We start from the raw sequence: 25651 nt of genomic DNA, 5'->3' as shown, positions 1-25651 counted from the left end.
CCAGCAAGAAACGCCTTCCGCCAAGATGATGGGTTCCCGCAATGCATATTTGCAGGTGACTTCCTCACTCCACCAAAAGAATCCGCTCTCGTCTTACTCTTACATCTCCTTGTGGGACTTGTTGTCGTCGACGCTGGAGCCGCTCGACGGGGTCTCGGTCTTGCCTTCCTCGTCCTCGGGACCCATGTTCTCCTCGAAGACGGGCTCCGGTTCGTTCACCTCGAACTTGGTCTTGAGGTTATCGATGTTGCTCGACAAGCTACTGCTATTGGAGCGACGGCGGGCATTGTGGAAGTTGAAGTCTCCGTCCACCACCTCGTCACCAACGTTGCCCCTGTGACGTGCATGAGTAAATGAATAGTGATATTCAAGGGGCCTTTAGCCAGACTTACCAGTTGGCCCGACCACCGCCATTCTTCTTGGTCTTTTTAGGGTCGGCATCGGCGAAGCCGTTCTTGGCGAAGAACTTGGGCAGGGTTTCATGCGGCAGGACGGTGCCGTCCGCCAGGCCGGCATGGTCCTTGTCACCGAACTTGTGAGAACGAGTCACTGAAACCGGCGTGTTAGTTGGCTGTTGCGATGTCATAGAGACCGGAAGCGCTGGGTCTTACTCTTGAGAGATGTAATGTAGCCGATGGGAAAGTACAAAGGGGTTGGTGTGGGCTGCTTGGAGTACGGCTGTTGGGGCGAGGTCAGTGTCGTACAGATGATGCGGGGTTTGCAGGCCGGGTAGGTGCTCGAGCAACGAGGGGTTCCGGCTTGGAGCAGGATAAACTTACAGTTTCAGAAAGCAGTTGATTTCACAGAGAGGAAAGTCGGAAATTGGTGACTCGTAGCCTGGATGATGTCACAGTGCTGGTCTGATGTCCCAGCAATGGATTTGGGATGGAAGAAACCGAGAGGGTGCTCGATGGTTGATGGGTTCTTAATGGTCTGAACACTCGAGGGAAATCATATGAGGCAGAAGATGGGAGCTTCCGGCCTTTAAGAGGCATTGGGGATCGGGCAACGTCCCAATGGGTTACTTGGCATCAACCAGTCATATCTCGCATTGATCAGGCGAGCAGCTCCAAAGGGCAAGAACAAGGGGGGTAGAGGCGGGAAACAGCAGCGGCGGGGGCAGGCAGTGGCACGCAAGGAGGCGTTGAGGGAGTCGCGTGATATGGTGCTAGCGGATACAATGGATGTACGAGTCTGGGCTGACCTTCAACAGGACCCTGGCAACAGTCACTCAATTCCCCGATCTGTACCGTGACGGGCCTCGAAACTGGACCTCTTGTTTAGCAAATCATCCAATTTACCCATAGTAGGAGTTGCATACTTCCCACTTGTCAATTGAGACCCTTTGAAGATCGTATCTGCTGCGCCTGTCACTTGATGCTTTGCGTACCTCAACGGGCTGTTTCCTCGCCCGTTGGGAGAATCGAATGCCTAAAACCGGTGTGACATCAGCTTCTCCACCCAATTCCCAGGGGATTCTGGTCTGGCCAGGGTGCCGAGCGATATTGCGGGGTAGCGTGACACCATGCTATTGTGGGTTAGCGCCTCAACCGACTTGGTCCCAGATTGGCATTCTATCGTGTCTCTTGTGCATGCGCTGGAATCTTCTATCGTCATCATGAGGGCCACAAGTGGTTGAAGCGAAGGGTTCTGTTGAACCAAGAATGAAGCTGTTACACACTGACCACTGACTGACTGTCTACGAAGAAAGGGCATGTTTTGAGACGTGTTGCATCCATCGAGTCCTCGGCCTTCCGCTTTCGAGACGATCAACGAGCTTTCCTGGACCTGGATTCGTCATCCCATCTTCCAGGCTTGTCCAGGCACCCAGGGGCCTATCAAACAGTAGTCATCCAATGGCTCGGCGGAGCAGACCGCAGCTGGGACCAGCCGCCAAGCCCAAGGGTCGATGGCCGGTTCTGATGCAACCCCTCGATTTCATGTTGTATGTCTCAGGGAGCTGCGGTCTTGTCTCTTTTTGGCGTTGGTCAGCTTGTTGACAGTATGAAGTGATGCTTGACCCTTCCTTGCAATCAAAGTTTTATGGTTGCACGCATCTTGCCTACCTATCCCCGGGAGTAAACAGTGTAAGTCAACACTGCAAAAGAGCCGATCTCGTGACCTCACGGCGTGTCTCGGCATTGCTCGGCGGGAAAAGCCCGAGCAAATCGACCCACATTGCCCGTACAACTGTGGCGTTGAGCCAGTGCTTGATTGTATGAGAGTGGTCTGAAGAGGTGAAGGCGTCATAGTTTACCACTCTGCTCATTTCATACGCTGGACCTTGAGGGATTGGCCAGCCTAGAGCATTTGGCGGCCGATATCGGCCAATGCCGTAATGAATACATACCATCACGAACTGAACGGCACTGTATGTATTTAATATGGTAATGGGCGTATGGGATCGTTCAAGGTATGCACATTTGGCGAGCTGGTGCTTCTGGCTATTCCCAGCATTCGTAGCCCAGCCGGCTCCAATTCAAAGCAATCAAATCCTAGCACGGAAGAAAACAAGGCCACAAACATTGCTTCTCATTGTGTTTGCTGTGGTGTGCGTCAAGAGGCATCGCACTGTGCTGAGCGGTGGCGATGCTTGGTAATACAACGATTGGGTGACAACTGTATCTCCGCTGTAAAAGTGAGCAACTCCACGGAAATTCTCCCCATTACCAATCTTATCGCGCTGCCACCCCTCCCCCAAACCGATAACAAACCACAAATCCGCGACCTAACCCACGCCATATCCAACATCATTGCATCACCTCAACTTTTCTCGACGACCACATCCCTCGATCCAACCATAACCACCCATCATCGTCCACCGAACCGCCAACCCCTCAACCACCAAACAAAATGGCCCCCGGCCTCGATCTCACCCCCGATTTCCACCCCCCCACAACCACCACCACAACCACCAACAATGCCCCTCCCCAACAACGAACCCTCCTCCTCGCCCCGCCCACCCTCGCAACCCACGGCGAAGCCCGCCTCGCCACCCTCTTCACCACCACCTACCCGCGCGCGACCACCGACCTCCAAATGCTGGACCGCCTCGCCGCGGGGCTGGTCACCCTGCCCGCAACGACCTACGACCTCGTCCTCGTGCTGACCGACCCGGACGGCTCGCGGCGCGCCGAGGCCGCCGCGCTGCTGGCGGATCGCGCCGTGTGGGCTCGGTTGGTGCCTGCGGTGAGGGCGGGCGGGAGGGTGGCGAGTGAGGAGGGGGGTGGTGAGGGGACGGAGTTTTTGGGGGATCAGAGGGTGGGGAGGGAGGCGGTTTTGGCGGGGTTGGTTGCGGGTGGGGTGGGTGGGTTTGTCAAGCCGGAGTATGCGGAGGAGGAGGCCGTGCCGTTGCGGTTTGGGAAGAAGAAAGCTGCTGCTGCTGCTGCTGCTGCTGTGAGTTCGGCGGGGCCGGCGGTTGGGACTGTGAAGGTGGCTACGGCGACTTCGGCGGGGAAGAAGGAGGAGGTGGGGATGGTTCCCCCGGCTGTGGCGGCTGCTGCTGCGGCGCCGGCCGGGGTTGGGTTTGTGGACTTTAGCGATGATTTGGATTTGGATGTGGAGGATGACGAGGATGTGATTGATGAGGAGACGCTGCTCACGGAGGAGGACCTGTGGCGCCCGATCCAGCAGCCCCCTGAGTGCCAGCCGCAGCCGGGGAAGAAGAGGCGGGCGTGCAAGGACTGGTAAGCTTTCCCGAACTAACCCCCAAAGCCCACCCAGATTACTAACGTCCCCAGCACATGTGGTCTCGCTTCGAGAATGGAGGCCGAGGACAAGGCGCGTCGCGCCAAGGCAGACAGTGACCTTAACACGCTGAAGCTCAAGTCAGAGGACCTGAACGAGCTTGACTTCACCGTACAGGGCAAGACCGGGTCCTGCGGCAGTTGCTACCTGGGCGACGCCTTCCGGTGCTCGGATTGCCCTTACATTGGTCTACCAGCATTCGTACGTTTATCTTCGATGGTCCTATTTTGCACATGAATCAGAGCTGACGCGTTTGAGCAGAAACCCGGCGAGGAGGTCAAGATTGTGAACAACGCTATCCAGTTGTGAGGAAACGACCATGATGCGAAGGACATGGAACACCATGGTTATTAGACATGCCATGGGTTGTGCGATGATCGCATAAGAAGCGGCTTTGCTAGCTTGCTTCCATCGGCGTCGAGTTAGAGGATGGGGCCAACCGATGTCGACTGTTAGGGAAAATGATTTGATACCTTTAGATTTTTGAGGCTCTAGTTGGCGATACCAGCCCAAACTAGGACAGGGACGGTGGGAAATAAACCATATGCAACCACACTGGCCCAGCCCGGATGATGAACCGATCGATGTAACCGACACGGTAGCTGTCGAAATGGATTGTTTAATTTTCAACAGTGACCAAGAAACAGATATTCAAGCATCCCATTCCCATTTACGCCATGGCCCAACCATCGATCTACAACGCGCTGCCCAGGTATGTGCTATGTACGGAGATAAAACACTGAACCTATCCATGCCTCACCCAAACTACATGAATAAATCATGAACTCTCAGCCGCCTTCCCGGTCTCCTTTTCTTTCCCTTTCGCGCCAGCTGCACTCCCCTCCTCTTCCTCATCATCGTCATCGCTCACAGCCCCAAGGCTGTACCGCGCATCCTCCTGCCCCTCGACAGGCGAGCGCACATGCAGCGAATCCAGCTGCGTCTCGTCAAAGTCGCCCGCCTCGACATCCGACCGAGGCCTCCCGCCATGGGTGTTCCGGAACCCCGAGTTCCCGCCCATCACCCCGCCAGCAGCCCCGTTCTCGGCGCTCGCCAGGCCCTGGTACCCACGCCTCTTGCGGCGCTCGCGCCAAACAAAGTAGCCCCAGGCAGCGGCAGCGACGGCGACGATGACCAGCACGATCTCGCCCGACCGGCGGTAAGCCTCCCACTTAGCGGCGCTCAACTTGGCCTTCTCGGCCTCCTGGTCGGCGTTGCCGTTGCCGGCGGTGCCACCGACGGTGGTCTCGGGTCCCTTCTCGCCATCGAGGCGGGAGTCGGTGGGGTCGCCGCCGATGGAGCTGATGTCAACGCCCATGAAGCGGTCGAGCATGTCGCGAGTGCGGCGCGGGTGATCGTAGGGTACCATGTGGGAGGCGTTGTAGAAGACGACGTAGGTCAGGTTACGGGCCTCCTGCCAAAAGCCGGCGTCTTCGCCCTCGAAGGTCCAGTCGCGGCGGGGCGCCCAGGTGCCCGGGGAGAGTTCAAAGCCGCGACCGCCGTTCCAGGCCATGCGGCTAATCAAAGCTTCGGTGCCCAGGTGGTTGCAAATAAGGTCTTCGGCGCCCGAGAAGAGCATGACTGGCACCTCGGAGAGAATATCCGGGAGGAGGTCGATGGAGGGTTTGGACTTAACAGGGTTGAAGTTCTGGCCAACCCGACCGTCGCATTCAACCCAGCCGGTGACCTTGTTGGGATTGACGTGGAGGGCTTGGACGACGTCTTTACGACGGAGGTACGGCTGAACGTTAGCCAGGTCGGATGGCCAGTTCATGCCGCAGGATGGATAGACGTCCTTTAGGCGCACATCATACATGTTGTAACACTCGAGTTTGTTGTCCTTGCCGCGCGTGGCTGTGAGTTTCAGAATTTCTTGGAGGATCTTCTCGCACTCCGGATGGTCGACGGCGCTCTCGCCGACGGCAAGGTCTTTTTGGCAAATGCGGAGCTGGACCTCGAGTTTGCTGGCAATGTCGCTCCCTTTTTTTACTAGGCCCTTCTCAAAGGCGAACTGGAGGTAGGCCTCGTACTGCTCGGGCGGCGAGATCCACCCGTTGCCGATAAGCAAGCCCTTCAAATTCCACTGTTTTGTACCCGCCTCCTTGTTCCGGGCGAGGACATGTTTTGCAATGTAGGGGATATACTGGCCAGCGTACGACTCTCCGGCGAAGTAAAGCTAGCCACCAACGTTAGCAAACGAGAGAGAGCACGAGACACAGGGCGACCCACATCGTCGTGTTCATACTCTGGGAACAGCTTATACCACTTCTCCATGAAGATGACGAACTGTTCGGCCATCTCGTCAAGTTCGCGCACGTAGGCGTTGGTGTCGACATAGCTGAAGCCGGTGCCGACCGGATTGTCGACGAACAGCACGTTCGCAAACTCGTTCCAAGCGCCATCGTTATACATCAGCGTTTTGTCGTCCTTCAATCGGTAGGGGCCAATCTCCATCAATGCGCCATCCTCGGAGCTGCATCCCGGCCCGCCGTTCAGCCAGATGACGGTCCGCTGCTTGTTCGCAATGTGCTTATTCTGAAAATGCCAGAAGAATAAGTTGCCATTGGTTTCGGGGGTAACTTCGATGTGCCTTAAACCGCCGCGTCAGCCTGAATCCCCAGTGTTTCCCTCGTCCTCGCTGGGGAAGCTTACCCAGCATGCATCTTCACCAGAGGTCCCTCGGGTGCGCCGGGAAGCGAGTGGACAAAGTAGTCGCCAGCCGATTTCTCGGCGGCAGCTAATGTCGCGGTCCATGGGAGGGTGAGGGCAGCGAGAACGACGGGCAGGTGTCTCCAACAGCCTGTCGATGGCCAGCTGGGAACCATGATTGCGCCGTTGCGCGGTTCGGTGACGCGCAACAGCAACCGGGTAAAATAAATAACTGAAAAAGGGCGATGAAATATCTGGCTACCTAGCAGTGCCAGAAACAGTCATTGAGGCGGCGCCAGAAGTGAAAGGAAGCAAAAGCTGGGATGGGGAAAGAAGTGCTGCAATGCGGGACGATGTGTCCTGAGACGGGATGGAGTGCTGGAAGCGGCTGACGAGTACCTCTTCGTAACTATCGCGGCTTGGCGGTCTGGGGCCTAACTTAAGCGGGAAATAATAAAAGCACGATATCACAAGGTGAAAATGCAACAAGCCGACAGCAGAACGGGAAATGAGTATGGATGATTGACGAAAAAAAAAAAAAGGAGACCATAGGTGTGTATGAAAGATATAAAGAGAGAATAAAAGACAAGAGAAAAAAAAACTGTCTGGAGTTATGCTGTATTGTGTAACTCCTACCCATCTGTCTTGTTTCCCGAATTTTCAGGAGACAGCGGCACAAGCACAGGCCAGGGTACCTGATGGAGGGGTTTCAAGGTGTCGGAGCCAACGAACAAAGCTGACCTTGCCCCTTCCACCCGGAACAGGGGTTGAATAACGCGCCGCATTCTTGGGGGTGAGTTGCTTTTGCCTATTGTTTGGAGGAAGGTCTTTGAAAAGCTTCCCGGGGTGCCGGCCGGGCCATGCGGTCCCTTGATAATGCACGGCGAGCTCAGTATTTCATACCGCTCGCCTTGTTGAAAACCATAATTGAAAACACACAACCAAAGCCCGGGGTGCCCGCCCGAGAATCAGGAACACTTCAAGTGGGGCCGATCTGCCGGCTCCGGCTTGCCAAGGAATCTTGGCATCGGGCGCTATTTCTGTTGTTAGCGGGCACACGCTAAAATTTCCAGTGAACACCATAACGCTTGTTCCTAGACAGGAGATGTCTCAGGTAGCCATCGAGGGTTAAATATCAATATCCAGCACAACCTACCGGGCTTCCTCTCACAAATATTTACTATGGCTTCCGGTGGAAAAACCTACATCGTCGAGCACCTTGACCCGGAACTGGGGACTTGGTCGGAGCTGGAATACCTCGCCATCGCCCGCGAATCACAGGAAACAGGGGCCAAGTTCTGTTTATCGTCTCTTCCTCCGGCTTTCAAAGTCCCAGAGGATTTGGCCAAGATTCCTGCCTTCAAAGCAGAGACCAGGGGCGTCGAGGAGCTGTATGCGAGCGACAAATCACGGGTGTGCCTGCTTGATCCCGCCGCCTCAAGTGATCTCTCGCCTGAGGACGGCGATAAGTTTGACGCCTTTCTCTTTGGTGGAATTCTAGGTACGTCTCCTATCATGAGACGCTCATCGTAGCTTCGGCCATTTGCTAATCCCGCAACAGGAGATGATCCCCCGAGAGATCGGACGTCTGAGCTACGGAAGAAGGGATTTGAAGGCCGCCGACTAGGGCCGGTCCAGATGACTACTGATACGGCTGTTAGAGTCACCCGGCTAGTCGTCCAGGGCAAGAGTGGGTTGAACTGGCTCGTTATTCAAGCTCGTTACTAACTGTGTCTTAGCTCCTCTAAAAGACATTCCCTACTTGGACCACCCAGAGCTGAAGTTCAACGAGCATGAAAGCACCGAGATGCCGTTCCGCTACGTCAAGAGTGAGGACGGAAAACCTATTATGCCCGAGGTAAGAACCTACCTACTTCATCATCCAATCTGACCTTTGCCACTCACTAAATGGTGATAGGGCATGGTGGACTTGATCAAGAAGGACTCCGACAAGGCAATTGATGACATGTTTTGATTGAGAAATCTACGGCCCATTCTTGCAATGAACGAGGCGCTCTAGTTTGTGATACCTCAACCCCGATGTTTGATCTAGATATCCGAGCGGGGTTATTTCGTGAGCCTATCTTATCTGGAGAACCCCGCTGCAGCAACACCAACCAAGCAAACGACCTGACCGTACCAGATCTTACCTGTTACGAGGTAGGTAGTAGACGCACCAAGTTCCCGGAGCCCACAGGTTTTGAGAAACGAAGAGTACGGGATAACAAGACCAGGAGTCAGTCAGGAAGCAACTTACACCATGGATGCACCGCCTCCCCTATTCAATATCCATCCACCCCTGATCAACACGGCATGTCCATGGGCAACCACAATTGACGATCTGAGGCTCCTCTACAAGTGCCCGTCAACAGGCGCAGTCACTACTCGGACGTCCCTGATCAACGGGTTTGATCACGACCCTGAAAGGCATCACTACGCTTTCTTCGACGCAGCCCAAGCCGGCTCGGCACCCAACGCAAGCATCAACTCCCTCGGTTACAGCCCACTCACGTTACCGATCTATCTTGGCTTCATCCAAACAATCTCAGACGAACAGCCCTCCTGGTCCGCCAAGGGGTTCATCCTCTCCGTTACGGGGTCGGTAGAAGACATCGCCGTCAGTTACCAACACATCGCCTCGGCGGCACGCGGCGTGCAATTCCCCCTCGCCATGGAGATCAACCTCAGCTGCCCCAACATCCCCGACATGCCGCCCCCAGCCTACTCGGGGGAAGCACTCACGATGTACCTCAGCCGCATCCAGCAAGTCGTCGTCGAGACCGCTAACTATGACGATGGCAACACCCCACGCATCCCCGTTGGCCTCAAGATACCGCCCTACACCCATTCCACGCAATACCACACCCTCATTGCCGCCCTAGAAGCCGCGACCTTGTCAGGAGGCCATTGCCCCATCTCCTTCATCACCACAACCAACACCCTCGGCTCCTGCCTCCTCCTCGACCCGTCGCCAGCACCAGCACCCCCAGATCCCAGCTCGCACTACCCGGGTTCAACGACCGCGCTCCCCGGTACCGGAATCGGCGGCATGGCCGGCGCCGCCCTGCACCCGCTGGCCCTGGGCAACGTGGCCACCCTGCGGAGGTTGCTGGATAAGCGGTGGCCGGACGAGGCCGCCGGTGGTGTTAATAAGGGCCGGGTGCGGTTAGTGGGCGTGGGTGGGGTGAGTGACGCCGCGGGCTATCTGCGGATGAGGGCTGCTGGGGCGGACGTGGTCGGTCTCGCGACGGGGTTGGGCTTGAAGGGGGTGGGTGTGTTTGCCGAGGTGGAGGGGGGGTTGGAAAGGGGGTGGTAGAATGGGGGAGCAGTCATCCGGCAACGCTCAGCTTCGCAGCTCCGAGTGTGGCATGAAGATGACCCACTTTTATACACCAACACATTGAAGGGAGGTGGAGGGGGTGGTGAGGGAAGTGAGAGAGAGGGGTGGGGGGAGGTTTGTGGGCGGCGAGAGGCCGGGGGTGGTGGATTTTTTGGTGGCCGGGGGTTGAGGTCGATGTGAACTGTGGATGAGGGGTTGTTGGGGAGGTATAGGGGTTTGGAGGGGATTGTGGGGGTTTATGAGGCGTGTTAGCCGTGGATGGAGAGGAGTACGTGAGGGGGTTGGCGGGATGGTTGTTAGATGCGGAACTTTGGTTTGGCTTGGGAAATGTGATGGGATGTATTGGGCATTGCCCTTATGGTGACACGAGTCATCATGACTGAGGCTGGTGCCCCAGACGTATCAGCACAATGATTCATCGGTGATACAGGACCAGTCTTGCGGGCAACGGATATCTGCACAAGCCGATATTTCATGTCGAATCTAGAGCTGAATGCCTTCAAGAGTAACAAAGAATCCACTGATTTATAGTAAGAAACTGAGGCCCACAGGAGATGGACTATAGCTGAAGTTCTATGGTAATAGCCAAGGCTATCATTGAGAGTTTTCCGTAGACTCCAGTCTTGAAAGATTCGCTGCCTTACACTGGTCCCGAAAATTGGTGAGGAGTTTTCAACTTATTGATTTTCAAAGCTGTTGATTTAGTGATGGGTCTGATATTGATTCTTTTAGGGTGCGAGCACTACTAGATCAAGATCTGTGATCCATATTTGATAAGACCCAAGCTGCAAGGCCGCCTAATCGAAAGTGATACTTTTCATGTGTTCTCGATGCATGACATTCACGAGGGTGGTGTTATCAACAGCGTTACCAGCCTGGGCTGGGGATGTAAGAAGAAAAGGAACAAAATAACAGGGAGAAAACATAACGATAGACATGTCACATGTGTCAGCTTCGCCTTGCGGCTCCATTAAGGATTCAAGTTTGAGAAGCAGTGTACGTTCGGAATCGAACGCCGCGGCAACTTCGTCTTTTCTAAAAACGGCGACAGACATGGCTTGGTCATTCATTACTGCATGTACTGGCGGCCTTGACAGTCCCTGGTTGGCAGTACCACTTCTTTCCAATGCCGGCACGGCGGCCTCGGTCACTTACTCTCGTGCAGTAGCGCCGACTGAAAAGTGTATTGCGTGATGGATGGTGGTGGGTATGGTGGTGAGTGAGAAGGCGGAATTGGGTGTTCTCGTTCGTGCATGTGCTCGACCAGGGTCTTTTGTGGTTGTGCTTGACTGTGGGGGTAGCGGGCGGTAGGGGCGTTGAGGGCACTAGCTCACAGATGGATCATGGAGGGGTTTGAGTCCCCTTTTTGGATGTGCCTTGTTGTTCGATGCGTACTCGTGCTGCGCTTTATGGCAAACGCGAAGGGGTCAGGGGGCCCTCCTGGACTTCGGAAGGCCGAGGATACCGGCCTGGGCTGGCTGTCCTTCCCATGTCAGGTGAGCCCTTCACGAGGCGTACTTGGCTGGCGTGAGCAAAGGATTGGTTCTCCATTCCTTGATCCTGCCATGTTGTTGTCCTCGACTCCCCATCCTCCTCTCCACTCGTCGCAGTATTCCAGACCGAGGCACGATGACTTGGCAAAAACATCCTTGGTAGCGAGTCTGAAGACGGGAGATTTCCATGCCGTCAGAAACGGTTCCACATAGATAACCAACCGATTTATAAGGTACCTATGTAGGTAGTTAGTTATCCGCGCCAACCGGCCAGAGCCTGGCTGGTGGTGGTTTATGCATTTGACCGGATCAACCATTCCCCCTGCGTTGTGTCACTTTCTCAAGTTATCATTAGCGATTTCGGAAGGGCAATTCAAAGTGATAACCGGGTAGGCATCCCTCAGAGTATATCATTCCACACAGGGTATCTTCCCGTCCAACCCGTCGGTTCATATGTTAAGCTTGTCTGGGGTTGTAAACCAACAGTGGCATGGTCTCGGCCGGCCGGATCCCAACTCGATTGAAACGGAATAAAAAAGTGTTCAACCCGCGTGTTTACAGGCAAACACCAATCCATACGGTTGGGATAGTCACGGTAGTTTTTCCAGAATAGCACCGAGTAAGGATCTGGAAACAGATATCAGAATTCCATTGTTGGTTTCGAAAGGTCCCGGCTGATGTCGAGATGGAAATATACGGTTTAGATACACGGTGGCACTGTCCATCTAAGCCGGCTCCTCGCGATTGTTGTCAACCTCTGACGGAAATTTGGGATCGTATTCAGCCTGAAGTCAACATGGCAGTTGAACACGGGGTGTAACGGCGAGCGGGAGGCTAACGGCGTTACCAGCTGCCGTTTCCTGAACGGAAGGTGGCGGTTTGCTGGGGTGAGATCAGCCCAACGAGTTCGAGATGTGGATGGAATCTGAGAATCCCGTCTCCTCTCCCGTGTCTAGAGGACCAGACGGAGGAATTTGGGTCGGACCATGTCGACGATGCACGACGGCGGGCATGTGGGCGCGAAAGGCGGGTCTGTTGGAACGGGGATGGGATGCATGTCAAGATTTGCCCGGAGCTGACCCCGAGCCAGCGGAGCCCGAGGTCGAAGAAATCCGGGCTGGCGTAGGTAGTGGGTGGTGGCCACTGAAGATTAGCGGCCTTCAGGGGCACCCTCTCTGCTTCCCAGGCCCGTCAACCCCTAGATTGAGAATCTCCAATGCTGAATCGGGCCTTCGTAGGTCTGCACGGATATGGAACCAGGGGCCCCAGCTTTCTGCCATTTTCATTGGCGGACTTTTTGACAAAGATTCTCCAGAGCTGGAGAAACTGTGGAGATTATGCGGGGTACCCTGCTGGTCGCGGTCTCCAAACCCACAGATTCCGCACATGCACTCCAGCTTCTCTCCAAATCCACCAAGTCCACCTCGGGACCGTGGCCATCCAATGCCATTGCTTTCATGTAACGGTCGGCTTGGTCCGTAGCAACAACGAAGGAGACGGATCGCAACTGAGACCTCAATTCTGCTCGTCACATCTGACGCGATTGGCCATCCTGTTACCCGGAAACACCGTGTCTTCTATTTTGACGATTGTCGAGGTTGTAATTAACCACCGCATGGAGGAATGGCTCGCATTGTGTAACTAACGACATCGGACCCGGACCTTGAACGGGCAACTTTTTCGAATCGAAGCTGAACAAAGCAAGGCGTGGACTCAAGCATCGCTGCACTCTCGGGATCGCGACTCCACTCATCCCGTTAAACCAACCAGCCTGTCTTCCGCCGTTCCTATCCCTCTGCTCGGTGACCACCAAGCACGCCGACAGTCCGTCCAGCTTCCCGCGCTCTGGCAGCCCTCCCCAGGGTCTCATCTCAGGTCCTCTTCTCACTGGCTCCAGCAACCTTGAGAACGGAAAACGAAGTTCGGTCAAATTTCCATTCTTCGTCTTGGCACAACCACCGTCTGCTGCCTACTGCGACCTCCCCGAACGACCTCCTTGCGTTGCAGCAGCACTTTCTACCTCCTGATTCCCGGGAATCTGTTACTCCAACGCCATGTCACAGCGGGCCCCGGTGTGGTGATATACCCGCTGTTATCGCCGGATCGTCGTTTTGTTGTCCTGGCCCGCTCCGTTTCGTCCTTCTTTTTCCGGTTGCGTGCCCCCGGCTGTTTAGTGAGGCTCTGATGCCGAGATCATTCTTTCGCTAGTAAGCTCTGCTGAACGGCATTGTTCTCTCAGAGCTGCCTTCTCGGCCACTCTAAACGGGCTTCAGCCACCGTTCAGGCTGTCTTCGCGCAGTCAATAACAAAATACTCCCAACTTCGCCTTCCTTGGAATTGCCCCCTTCTCGTGGATATCAGCCGCCAAGACCGAAGAAAACGGCGCCCATTGCGCCCAACACCGCAGCACTCGAGAGGCGACACCAAAGATCGAGGGCGGAGCGTTCGAGCACGCGCGCTACTTGTCGACATCCCACCCCGTCGCAACCTTGCGGCTGCTTATCGCTTTCCAGGGCGCCAGGCTCCCTCGCATCCATTATCTCTTGTATCTATCTCTTGTGCCCGACAAGGACCCCACGCCTCATCTAGACAACTCTTGTAGGTGCGAATCTCGGGCCATGCACTTTAGGCCTCCTTGACATTCCTTTACTCCTTGCTGGCTGGGCTGGACTTTGGCCGCGAACCTCGAGGAGGAAGCAAGCAACGGCCGCGCTAGTTGAGGTACAAAAACGCTCGTTCGTTTCAACTTCGAATTATCTGGGAGTTCGCTCGGGGCCGCGGGAGTCATCATGGCGGCGGTGCAGCAATTGGAGCCGATGCCGTCGCTGGCACGGCCACAGAGCCTAAACGGCAATCCCTTCACCAGCGACGTTGATATGGAGCGCTCATCGCCACCGATCCAGCAAGGCCTGCCGTTGTGTAGCGAACCGGAACGAGGAGACACCCGGATTGCCGTCATCATTTACGGCATTGGGCAGGAGAAGATTGTTGCTGTCTTTGCCGAGGTTTTGGGGAAACCGTCCAGGACGAAGAACCGCTTTGAGGATGTTACCCAACACGATCAGGACTGGGTCATCGGAATCCCGGCCGAGAACGCAAAGGACGACATTGCGACGCGTGATAGAGGACTAATCGTTGCCATTAACGCTCATTGCACCGGTCTGGGCATGCCCCCAGACATCTATCTTTCAGCTCAGTGCGATTACGAGTTTCTGTACACCGAGACCCCTTTCTTCCGTCGGGACCTTGCTCGCTTCACCTCGCATATCCTAGGCCAGCTATGCCATCACAAGGCGCTCATGGCAAAGCCGAGGACCTTCATCATATCGACCACCTTTCCGGACGTGCATGCTGCCCTACCGAACATCGATATCTTGACCGTCGGCGCAGATGCCATCGAAATTCGAGTCGATCTTTTAAAGGAGCCCCTGGGGAACGGTACCTTTTCCGATATTCCTAGTCTTAGTTACGTTGGCGAGCAAGTCATGCTGCTCCGTCAAAGAACCGAGCTGCCTATCATCCTCACAACAAGGTGTACTAACGAAAACGGCCGGTTCCCCATGGATAATCCTGGCCTGTACTACGACTACCTCTATCGAGCACTTCAATGGGGTGTCGAGTACATCGATGTTGAGCTTTGGCTTCCCGAGAGCATCAGGAAGAAATTGTATGAACAAAGAGGAAATAGCCGCATCATGTCCGCCTTCCACGACTTCTCGGGAAACTTCAAATGGACGTCGGATCGGGCTGAGTCCATATTTCTGGAATCACAACGCTATGCAGACTGTGTGAAAATGATCGCTATCATCCACGACCCTAACGAAAACTTCGAGCTCGAGTACTTCCGGTCCAAGATCAAAGCAAAATACCCCGACTCGGTACCCATGTCTGCTGTCAACATGGGCGAAACGGGCCCAGTTCTCTCGGACGCTCAACAAATTCTTCACACCCATCACGCATCCTCTCCTGCCCATCATCGCAGCTCCTGGGCAAATGAGCGCGGCCGAGATTAACCAGGCGCTGGCTTTGCTGGGGCAGTTACCCAGGAAGAACATGTACGGCATCACCAGCCCGGCGATGCGCAGCGCCACACCCCAAGCCCCCTTTTATGAGAAGTGTTTTAATGAGCTAGGCTTGCCGCATCAGTTTGCCGTCGTCGAGTGGCAGCCAAAGACGTCTGGTTGTATCGGAACATGGTGCAACCAGAAGAATTTTGGCGGTGCTTACTTCAACCCAGCTGTCTCTTTCAAGAGCCTAGCATCCCATAGCAAGTTCCTCGCGTTCCTCAACAACGGGGCTGGGCCCACAGTCAGCGAAGCAGCTCGGCTCATCGGTATGGTCGACACCATCGTCGTACGGCCTGCTGTCTCGAGCGCCCCGGCATCCGCCCCGTCATCGATTCCGTCGAGCCCTCAACGACACAAGAATGGGGATTCGTACACTACCTTCGGCCCCCGCCCCAGTCCGGGTCTCCCCCCCAACACATCGGTTGTTCCTCGGACCAACGGTTCATGAGAAGGGCATCTTGAGCCACTCTGAACTCGTGACCCTTGCCCCGTTCGGCATATTTCGGGTTGTGCCGCCGTCGTTCTTGCGTCCTCCCGCGGAAGACGCCGCCCAGCGCCCCTTTTCGCCCTGAAAGCACTCAAGGTCGGGCAAGGTGTACACGGTCGGCTTCAAGACGCCCCCGGCATTCGGGCAAGGATCTCCTTATCGAACCATTCACCAGCCTCGAGAGCATCCAGAGGGGCGCGGACGGTTAGCTCGAACGGCGCCGACGCCGGAGCGGGCTCACCATTCCTGGTCGTCAGCGCGTTGAGTCCGGAGAAGAGCACGCTTGTGGGGATGCTGGTCCGGCTGTTTGGGTCTCGGGGCTCGGCGAATTTTCGGAAGGTGTTCTTGGATTTGGCGGACCGGTCAGCCTCGCGGAAGGGCGACCCGGGCTTGATCGCCGAGCAGAGCGGGTTTGCAGCATATGGCGCGGCAGATGTCACCGCCTTCACGACGGTGGAAACATTACGGCTGCTCGTTGGGCAGAATGTCCCATACAGCTTTGTGAGGCTGGCCAGTGGCAGGACGTTGTTCTAAAATCATGTCAGCCATCTATATTTTTGGATGTTGTAAGAGCAGTGGGTGGTGTGTGGAGGTTAAGAGTCCTTTGCCTCGTTGGCGATATGAAAGGTTAGCGCGAGGAGACTCACCACCAAGCAAAGATCAGCCCATGGGTGGGACGTCTGCTCTAACACAGATGTCCAGGTCGACTCGATCAGGCCGATGCGATTATCTCGACGAACAACGAACACGACCACGACCGGAGAACATCGAAGCGCATGACCGACATATCCGATCAGGACGCACGGTGTACGACAAGCCGAACAGCACTCATGACACACGACATGTTGTTGGAGGACCAATCGACAGGGACTCAGAGAGAAATGATTGCTGTGTGGCAGGGCAGTCAACCGACTAGACCAGAGCGGTAGCAGCGGGCGGGGTTTTAGGCGCGCAAATGCAGATGGGTGGAATCGAGCATCGGTGGTGGCGGCCGCATGGATTGTTTACTGGTGTTTTGTTGACGGTTTTGCATACACCCCGACCTTTTTCTTTTTTGCATGTACCGGTATACAGCGCGGACATGTTTGGGTTTTCTTTTTTCCCTCAAAGACATTTCTCTACCTCCCCATCTCCCTTCGACATGCGCTTGTTCGGTTCAGCTACGCCCTACATTCTCCCGAGACACCGAGTTTGCTGGGTGTGCAAGTGAACTTACCCAAGAGGCGGGGGTGCGTCGGTGATTTATCCTGAAGGGGTATGTCAGGCCGCCGCCATCGGGAGCATGTCGGCGGCCGTGTTTTGTGTGTGATGAGCGTGCTTGGGAACTTGGGTTGTCTCTTCTGACTCGCGCTCTTGTCAACGGTTGACGTCGCTGGGCTGCAAAGCGTTACCCGCTACTGTAAGCGAGGGCGGAAGAGAGTTTCCCAGTGACGGTTTCTGTCTGGCCACCCCCCTTTCATCCGAGCATGTGCTTTTCCTGCCGCTTGGCAGTGCCGGCAGCGCTTATATGGTTAACTTCCGGAACCCTTACCGGGCGAAAGGCACTGGGATTGCCACCTCGCGTGTTCTAAGGTAGGCGGCCTGGAGTCCTGGTAACTGGTTTGGATGTTTTATGGCATGCATTGTCATCGGTATCCAAAAGCTCATCTGGGGAATCAATGTATGCAAGGATCGAGATCTGGGGCGATGGCTACGAGATTCAATGCCAAGGCTTATGAGACCTGGTTTGCTTCATGCTCAAACCCCATTTCGGAGAACTCTAACTAATGTAGTATTCAACAAGACACACAAACTCAACTCTCTGTTTCTGAACATCTAATTGCTCAAATTCGAGATCCCCTCTACCGGGTACGAACCGCGGACGGGATTAGACGAGGAGGAGCTCAGTTCTGCCTACCAGGATTCCTTCTGGGTTGATCCCTCAGCTGGAGAGATTGGTTAGATCTTTCTACGAACCAGCAAGCAAGACTGCAGGAAGCCCTTCCTTCTCGGTAGTTGTCGGCATTACGCTTCGGTGAGGAGACATTGCATCGGTGATGGGACCTTTGGTTCCGCGCAAAGCGGGGCTCTGTGTTACCACGTCACTCCCTACCTAGGTACCTTACCTACCTACCTAAATACAAGCTTGTCTGTTTGGGATCGAGATGGCCGTGGCGGAGGGTTCGGAAAGTTTGGTTGTTTCGAAGTCATTAACTAGGTTCGGTTTTGAGTAAAAATCGACAACGAAACCTTGTCGAGGCTAGGAAACTATCCTAGTCTGGGTCTCCATCTTAACCTCTGTTTCGGGTGTTTTTGCCACGAAGGCGACAACAGCAACTTTTAATGATATAGAAGAGTTACATCCCCTTAATATCCGATGTCCTTCCCAAGCGAATCAGATGCACGATTCGAGCTCCGAGGCAAGCCACCGAGCCTGTCTGTCAGGTTTACCGTCAACTCAAAGGGGCCAGAGTTGTCGAGCCTCCTGTGCGCCGCCCGTGTCGTTCGGAGACGTGCCCGTGGAGCCGAAAGCACGCGGCTCCTGCGAGGAGAAGCGCGGGCACAACCGTTTCGGTCCGATAGGTCCTTGCGGGACAACTATCCACATTCGAAATCGGGGGAAAGGGATTAATCGGTCAATGGCGCCGGCAGCTGAAGCTTCGTCAAGCATATGTGACAGAATAATTGCCGCTGTCACTTCGCGTCTTTTTAGCTAACGGATGGGTCTCGTTCCCTGCCTGGATTCAAGGCCAGCCGCCCGACCAAAGAATCCCACCGTCAGATGTCGTTTTAGTCCCAAAAAGGGAACACATTCATCCACTCTTTCAGCCCTGCGCCGTTAGGCGACAAGGTTAGCTCAGAGTTTTTTTTTTTTTTTTGGCTGATCCTCTCCTTTAGACCGTTCAGCGGGTATAGCGGGCCGCCAGTCGATGATCTGATACAGTTTCTTGGGAGTTCGACGATAGGACTTGGCGCGTTGAGTTCTATCATCGTATTCGTACACTCCGACAAAATATGTCCACGACATACTCAAAAACATGAATTCAGTCCATACAATGCAGCATCCCCGGATAACCAAGCTTCCAGGTTCCCAAAAGCCGAGCCCGAGGAATGGTGCCTCAATCGAGAGATGACCGGCCGATGCACACTTGCAAGGCACCAAAGAGTCAACTCGGGCTTCGAACGTCCGCGGAACGCCAAGGATCGACCATGATTAGTGGGGATAGCAGGGGAACCCCAGGCCTTTGAGATTTGCGGGGTGCAGGGAACGGGTGTGTGGTGCTTAAGCGAGGAGGTCGCATGGGAGCTCTCATCACGCATTTTGTGGGAGACCATTCGTTGTTGCTTCGGAAAGAGGCATAATACCGCCGGGCGAGACGGAGGGCAAAGTTAACGGATCTAAAGTCATCGCTTAGCTCCAATCACCTCGAAAATTAATTCAGAGAGGGTAGGGTTTGACTCTTGTAGGTACCTACCTAAGTAGGTATGTACCTTTTCCCCATTTTTCACAGTTGAACTGGAGACTCGCGTGGCGCAATCTGACCCGGACCGGGATGCCCATCGGCAGGCAGGTCCAGAAATGCGGTGCTTTATCGGGCGACTGGTGAACGGGACAGAACATAACCGGGATAGAGCCTCGAGATTGAACCCGTCTGCGTAGGCAGAGGCGGGCAGCCGGTAGATGTGCCGCCATTGGAGCGGCAAAGGGTCGGATATTGCAACCTCAACACAGTACCGCGCCCCAATTACATCGTGAATGGCATCAGAGAGTCCCTTGCAGTCAGGAACAGAAAGGCTCGACAGGCCCAACGCACCCAGGCGCCAGGTCTGCCATTGCCGAGTGGGGCGCTCAGTCCGCTCTCGTTTATGCACCTTTACTTGGAAGTCGGGGTTGAGTGTGCTTGTCGTTCCCTTTGACAAGAAATCCGGGGAAGCTGTCGTCGCTTGTCTGGCGAAAGTGGTTCCCGAGGTCTCATTGATGACTTATCTGGGCTGCAACATCGCTTGGCTCTGAAGGGCGGGAGCTCCGAGACCACCTGCAGCAGTTGAACGCCAAGCCTACCACTTTACTCTGTCAGCGGTTCCGTTTGATCAAGCAAACTGCAAACCGAAACCCAGCAGCGCTGCTGGTTGGTAACGAGGGGTAACAAGTATTAACGTTTATATGGTTTAAGCACTCTGCACGTGAGCCTGGCACAAATAGTTAGGTAAATTGGTAATATGATCATGGGAGAACCTTGAAACCGATACAGACACGACCAATAGACGTTGGCGTTCTTGTTCATGGCAACTGCAACTTGGGCTGGCTTGCGAGACGGCCACACTGCGTGAATCCAGCCAAGGCCCCCAGAGCAGGGACTCTCTCCACTTGCTCTCCCAAACCTGCAGGTGGAGCCGGCCGAGGTCTCCGCAGGTTCATCCATCCTTCTCGACCTCCACAAGCCAACCCCACACTTCCACCGTGCCATCTCCCCGCACCATCCGCCCATCTGTTCTGCACCGGCCCCCGGGACGGGGATCGCACCCGCCATCTATTATACTCGAGGATCACACCTTATGAGATGGATCAAGAGCTTGTTTGGCATTGAATTGTTTTGAGTCCCGAATCCAGACAACAGACTTCCGTACCTTGCACAGCTTACGCACTGCACCCGCCATGAGCTCTGCTTTCCTTTCCTGACACTCTATCCACTCCTCACCGAGCCGGCGCATTCCCTGCCCTCGACATGGCCCCGGACAGGGACCAGTTTCGCTCGAATCCCAGCAATTGACTCTCCACATTTCTGTTACAAACCACCTTTTTCGTCCCCAAGCCCTCGCTGTCAAGCACGGCATCGAATGCCACGAGGCAACCACGTTTGTTGATGGTATGTGCGCTGGGCAATGAAGCTGTCGATGGTGCGGCGAACGAACCTTCTTCGGAAACCCCATGACCTGCCGACCCCGGTCTAGGATGAATGTGAGCCTGTGAGGGTTTCCCCCGTTTAAATCCAGGACAGGGCCACATGCAATTGCTCCAAAAACACGCGGTGCCCCTTTCATACCCGGCTGCTTAACCGATGCCGCGTCTTCTGTCCTTTCTCAATCCGACTACTTTACATTTTTCTGCTTCCTACACGGCTGGAGCCAACCACCGTCCTGCCTGGGTATCTCACCTCTTCGGCGACCTGGTTGTGCGAGGCGCCTGTCCGCCAATCGAAAGCTGGCGCGCCCATGTTCGACTTTTTGGGCAGTCGGCTAACACAGCATCTTGCAGGCAAAGAAAGGAACTGTAACACCGTTTGCTGGGCGCCACCTTTATACTCGGTACCGCCCTCGACGACTTGCGCATCTCTAGCAACACGGAATTTTCAATAGAAGGACAAATCTGGGGTTCCAGGAACGGCTCGGTGCTGAAAGCTGAAACGCCCCCATACGTCGGCGCCGTCACGAACTCGAATCGAGCAGTGTCGACTTGTGTCTGGCAGCTGCTGCCTTTAATGACAATCTTCTCGAGTGGTGGACCACCCCGCGCCCTGTCCAGAGACTATCTATCGCAAGGAAACATGCCCCAAAGTAAACGGTGACTGTGCAACGTACAGCTTTCTGGTGGGAATTCAGCACTGCGCTTCAGGCGTGCGGCGCGAAGACACACCCGACAAGATGGCTCAGCCCTACGAACCCAGAGCGGTAACACCGCTACCTCGCATACCGCTAGCCCCCATGCCGCGGCCCCAAGTTAGCATCGAACGCCTTCCCACACGCCGCATGAGTAACGAACCCCGGGAATCCATGAATTGCAAATCGTGTCGGAAGCGCAAGGTATGTGGCTGGTTTTGACGCTCTACGGGCGCTTGACGAGCATCACCTCCGCTGCTGCAGAGCCAATGTGGGCTAATGTTAGAGAATGTAGATTAAATGCAACCGGCTCCGTCCCGCTTGCGAGGCATGTCAGGTTTTCCAATGTCCGTGTATATATGGTACGTCCCATCTTCCAGCGGATTTGCGTTTCCACGTCCCCCGCTTTTTCTCACACGACGTCGCAGATGCCGTTCCTAAGAAAAGAGGTCCAAAAACCGACGTATTGGAAGCTCTCCTGAAGAGGGTGGATGGGCTGGAAGCTCGACTAAAAGACAAGAAGGCGGATGCCGAGGCAGAAGGCTCTGAAAGTGCTGTGGTAGACGCCCCTGAAGCATCCACCTCGACTCAATCGGCGTCAAACGCGGCACCTGGGGCGACAACCGATGCTGGCCAAGAAACTCAAGACACGATCGTATTTTCCCCAGCCCAGTCAAGGTGAGCAGCCCATATTCTCGCACCGCGGGTTTCAGTTCTAACCTCGCGTAGTGAGCAATCTCCTGAACCCCATCCCGGTACATTGCTCGACATCTATTTCACCCGCTTTCACGACAAACCCTTTTATATTTTTGACGAGTCCACCTTACGGCAACGCTTGCAACTGGAACAAGTACCTGGCTACCTAGTTCACGCCATTTATGCGGTAGCCGCCAGGTGAGCAGACAACACCGGGCCCTTCTTGTCACTCCTTAGTACTTTGATACTGACCCGGCCGTGAAGATATGCGCCTCACCCGAGTGGCTACCAGTCCGCGGTAAAACTTAGCGAGGAGTATGCAGCGAAGTCGAGGTTGGAGATAGATACGGACGACCCATCCGTGGACGCGTTGCAGGCTCTCGTGCTTCTTGTAACGGCATTTACAGCCTCGGGGAAGGGGAAAAAGGCGTACATGTTGCTGAGTATGTCTTTCCGGAACCAATTCGCAGCGATTAACTAATCATCTTTGTAGCAAGCGCTGTTGGTATGGCCATGGCTTTGGAGCTACATCGGGAGTTGGACATGAACGCCCGTGTTACACCAATCGAACGGGAAAGCCGCCGAAGGTTATTCTGGACTTGTTACCTTCTTGATCGTTTCATGTCCTGTGGCTCGAAGCGCCCGTCCCTCATCTCGGACCGGGCCATACTTTTACGACTCCCATGCTGGTTTCCGAGCCCGAATTCGATACCCATGGAGGGTGACTTTTTTCAAAGCTACACGAACCTCCAGCATCTACAAGGTGGGGGCAAGAAGGCCCAGGGAAGTAACGGGATGCTTATCGACATCTGCCGCATACTCGGCACGACAAACCAGTACCTGGCAGCTGGCGGGGTCAAGGGCGACTCCCATTTTCCCTGGCACTCGCTATCCAACCTCTCTAAGATCCGCCAGGACTTGGATGTGTGGGCGTCGGGAACAGAGGACGTCTTTTCCAGCGTGGAATCGCTGTTTGGGCAGCCGGATTCTACGGTGCTCGTGCTCAGCAAGCTGATCTATCATCTTATCCACTGTCTCATCTACCGCCCCTTCCTGCCCATCGACCTGGCGGAACTGGCAGGGACCGGGCAACACCAATCTTGGCAGATCGAGGCCACAAATATGTGCTTTCTCCACGCGAACGCCATTGCGGAGCTCGTGGAACTCGGAAAACAAACAGCGTCAGTTGAGTGGCCTGCCTTCGTAGGATACTGCATCTGTACGGCCGGCACAGTACACATACATGGCACTCATTACAGCCGGATAGGATCAGCCGGCGACATGAACGTGTTCAGATCCTCGACCGATTTCCTATCCAGGGAGATGCAGCAGCTGAGCGAGCTACGATACGCGTGGGCGAGCGTTCAACACCAGCGCGAGACGCTACAGGGGATTTACCACGCACATTCGGAGCTCGTCAAGAGCCTCTCCCAGAGTCCCATGCGGTACTCGCCGGTATTCACCCTCGAAGACTTCTTCGACAGATATTCCAACATTGGGGGGCCAGGTGGGCAAAGCTTTAGCTTCGATTCGGCGAATCTAAGCCTCGCCGATGTTGTGGTGGACTTCACAACCGATACATATCCAGGCCACGGCCTGTACGCACCCCGGGCCAGCCCCTCGGATCCCGGACCGTCTCGGCCAAACAAGAGGAAGAACACGGCCCCATCAGGCCGCCCGAGGCCGGACCTCAAGAATCTAATGTCCCTCAACAACATGAAGCCCCCGCCCGCACCGTCGTTATCCACGCCGTCGTCCGCCAATCGACCGCTCTTCTCACCGGGTTCACTACCACCCCAGCCATCACCCGGGATCCTACACACGCCGACCTCGGTTAATCCGGCTCACGGGTCCCTCCAACAAAATCGCCGGCTGAGCATGTCGCAGAGTTCGGTGGCCGGCAACACTAACGGAGACCTCCTCCCGAGCTTCTCGCTCGGTAACGGCGCGGGCAGCCAGTCGGCCGATCTACCCCATGGATTCCCCAGCATGGGAAACGGTGGCTTCAACCCGTCCTTTAACTTCGGCCAGCTCCCCGGATCCACACCCGGTCCCAGCGGCGCGCCGCAGAACTTCGACCCCATGTTTGGCGGGATACCCACCAATGCCTTTGGCACGCCTACCCCGTGGCACGGCGACGAAAATGGGAGAGCTGCGGGTGTAGGGACTACGCCTAAGGATACGAGCCCGAATGAAAGCGCAGCCACGACGGGGCCGGGGGAAGAGAAGGATCCGTTCCTGAGCTTGCTGGAGCAGCTGGCCGAGAGCGAGTCGTTTATGGGCGGCGGGGGAAATGAGTTGGAGTTCTTTTTGAATGGGGCGCCTAATTCGGGGTGATGGTGAGAGGATAATGGTTCGGGGTGGGTGGACTTGGAAATACCCATATGTGGACATTAACCGGAAAAGAGGGTTGGTTTTCTAGCGTGGAGTTGGTGAAGGGTGTGTCTTGTATAAAAGGGTACGGGTCGGGTATGTATGTACAAATGATTAGGGGGTAATGCTCGCCTACTAAACGGGTTACGAATACAAAAATGTAGCGCTATGCTATCCAACGCAAGATGTTAGTTATTGCCGTGTTTTGTTTCAACCAAGTTCTTTGGATCTCTATCGACATGATACATATTAACTAATTCATACGAGATATAACTTGGTAACAACGTAAACGCTACATCATGACCCGTTGCTGGGGGTATCTTTCTAGCAAACAAACCGGCCCTAACACCAAACCAACGCTTCTCGTTACGCCATGCATCATAATAATCATAAACATCATCTCAAGTCCTCCAATATTTTTGTATCCAAAACCTGGTTTTCCCAAGGAGCCACCTCCTGTGGCTGCTGCTGTTGCTGCTGTTGCGAGTGGCGATCCTGACTACTCAACCGCCGACTAGGCCCAACATCAGGAGCCAACGACATCCTCGAGCCAGGCCAACCCGGGCTCAACCTTTCCCCAAGCAAACTACCACCCTTCCCCCCCTGACCCTGACCCTGACCACCCCCAGATAAACCACCTCCCGCCTCTCCGCCACCACCACCACCACCACTACTACTACCACCACCACCACCCTCCACATCCCCCCCCCCCCCCCCCACAATATGACCAGCCACCCCCGGGGGACTTGATAGCCCAACAGCAGAACCTTCTGCGCCATAACCACGATGAAAAGGCCCGGAAAGACGCCTTCCTCCACCAGCAACATGTAAAAACATACATATGCATCTAGATACTGGCAAGTTAATGTAGAAATACAGACCCCAATACCAGACCGTGGGCGTATCCGGAGCCCCTCCATGTCTAGCCAGTCGGAGCGAGTAGAGTAGCATGTCCCCTATCTCCATCCGCCAGATAGAGAAATGAACCCGACTGTCTTTCTTCGGCAAATAGGTTTTTGCCCCTCATTTGTGTTTAGAAGCCGCTAAGTACTTGCTGCTAACATGGTTTATGGTCTGGCATTGCGCCGTTTTGTAGATCTTTTGCGCCGAGTGTTGAGCCTAAATTACCAAAAAAATCGCGAATATTAACTCATCTGAAAAACCAGCTCGGAATATGCTTGACTATCCCAGCATATTGATGTTTTGTATATCTCGAGGCTGG

General features: G+C 55.0%; 10 protein-coding genes across 10 annotated transcripts in view; 5 read left to right on the top strand and 5 right to left on the bottom strand.

The window, feature by feature from the left end:
• Positions 1-99: 99 nt before the first annotated feature.
• On the bottom strand, positions 100-995 carry CHGG_07039 (uncharacterized protein; the record flags this gene model as incomplete). Its single annotated transcript, XM_001224694.1, has 4 exons — positions 100-334; positions 393-549; positions 612-678; positions 852-995. 4 exons carry the CDS (start codon positions 993-995, stop codon positions 100-102), a joined length of 603 nt encoding a protein of 200 aa, XP_001224695.1.
• A 1858-nt stretch (positions 996-2853) lies between these two features.
• CHGG_07038 (uncharacterized protein) lies at positions 2854-4056 on the top strand (the record flags this gene model as incomplete). Its single annotated transcript, XM_001224693.1, has 3 exons — positions 2854-3686; positions 3741-3948; positions 4009-4056. The coding sequence occupies 3 exons, from the start codon at positions 2854-2856 to the stop codon at positions 4054-4056; spliced, it is 1089 nt and encodes a 362-aa protein (XP_001224694.1).
• A 469-nt stretch (positions 4057-4525) lies between these two features.
• Positions 4526-6572, bottom strand: CHGG_07037 (uncharacterized protein; the record flags this gene model as incomplete). Its single annotated transcript, XM_001224692.1, has 3 exons — positions 4526-5923; positions 5977-6337; positions 6400-6572. The coding sequence occupies 3 exons, from the start codon at positions 6570-6572 to the stop codon at positions 4526-4528; spliced, it is 1932 nt and encodes a 643-aa protein (XP_001224693.1).
• A 1006-nt stretch (positions 6573-7578) lies between these two features.
• Positions 7579-8371, top strand: CHGG_07036 (uncharacterized protein; the record flags this gene model as incomplete). The annotated part of the gene is made up of 4 exons (XM_001224691.1): positions 7579-7897; positions 7958-8086; positions 8136-8254; positions 8315-8371. The coding sequence occupies 4 exons, from the start codon at positions 7579-7581 to the stop codon at positions 8369-8371; spliced, it is 624 nt and encodes a 207-aa protein (XP_001224692.1).
• A 285-nt stretch (positions 8372-8656) lies between these two features.
• Positions 8657-9712, top strand: CHGG_07035 (uncharacterized protein; the record flags this gene model as incomplete). Its single annotated transcript, XM_001224690.1, has 1 exon — positions 8657-9712. The coding sequence occupies one exon, from the start codon at positions 8657-8659 to the stop codon at positions 9710-9712; it is 1056 nt and encodes a 351-aa protein (XP_001224691.1).
• Positions 9713-14018: 4306 nt separating this feature from the next.
• On the top strand, positions 14019-15242 carry CHGG_07034 (uncharacterized protein; the record flags this gene model as incomplete). Its single annotated transcript, XM_001224689.1, has 1 exon — positions 14019-15242. One exon carries the CDS (start codon positions 14019-14021, stop codon positions 15240-15242), a length of 1224 nt encoding a protein of 407 aa, XP_001224690.1.
• A 663-nt stretch (positions 15243-15905) lies between these two features.
• Positions 15906-16866, bottom strand: CHGG_07033 (uncharacterized protein; the record flags this gene model as incomplete). Its single annotated transcript, XM_001224688.1, has 2 exons — positions 15906-16313; positions 16819-16866. The coding sequence occupies 2 exons, from the start codon at positions 16864-16866 to the stop codon at positions 15906-15908; spliced, it is 456 nt and encodes a 151-aa protein (XP_001224689.1).
• Positions 16867-20044: 3178 nt separating this feature from the next.
• CHGG_07032 (uncharacterized protein) lies at positions 20045-20978 on the bottom strand (the record flags this gene model as incomplete). The annotated part of the gene is made up of 3 exons (XM_001224687.1): positions 20045-20294; positions 20463-20728; positions 20919-20978. The coding sequence occupies 3 exons, from the start codon at positions 20976-20978 to the stop codon at positions 20045-20047; spliced, it is 576 nt and encodes a 191-aa protein (XP_001224688.1).
• A 427-nt stretch (positions 20979-21405) lies between these two features.
• On the top strand, positions 21406-24393 carry CHGG_07031 (uncharacterized protein; the record flags this gene model as incomplete). The annotated part of the gene is made up of 5 exons (XM_001224686.1): positions 21406-21564; positions 21656-21722; positions 21789-22038; positions 22321-22499; positions 22550-24393. The coding sequence occupies 5 exons, from the start codon at positions 21406-21408 to the stop codon at positions 24391-24393; spliced, it is 2499 nt and encodes an 832-aa protein (XP_001224687.1).
• A 432-nt stretch (positions 24394-24825) lies between these two features.
• CHGG_07030 (uncharacterized protein) overlaps positions 24826-25651 on the bottom strand; it is a gene marked incomplete at both ends in the record, with an annotated part of 3610 nt that continues 2784 nt past the window's right edge. The window contains 2 exons of the mRNA XM_001224685.1: positions 24826-25276; positions 25481-25548. Of these exons, the coding sequence (XP_001224686.1) occupies positions 24826-25276; positions 25481-25548 (519 nt within the window). The remainder of the gene's footprint in view (positions 25277-25480; positions 25549-25651) is intronic.

The sequence above is a fragment of the Chaetomium globosum genome, genomic scaffold, assembly GCF_000143365.1.
Source record: "Chaetomium globosum CBS 148.51 scaffold_5 genomic scaffold, whole genome shotgun sequence".
Lineage (NCBI taxonomy): Eukaryota > Fungi > Ascomycota > Sordariomycetes > Sordariales > Chaetomiaceae > Chaetomium > Chaetomium globosum.
This window is presented reverse-complemented; position numbering and strand designations above follow the sequence as displayed.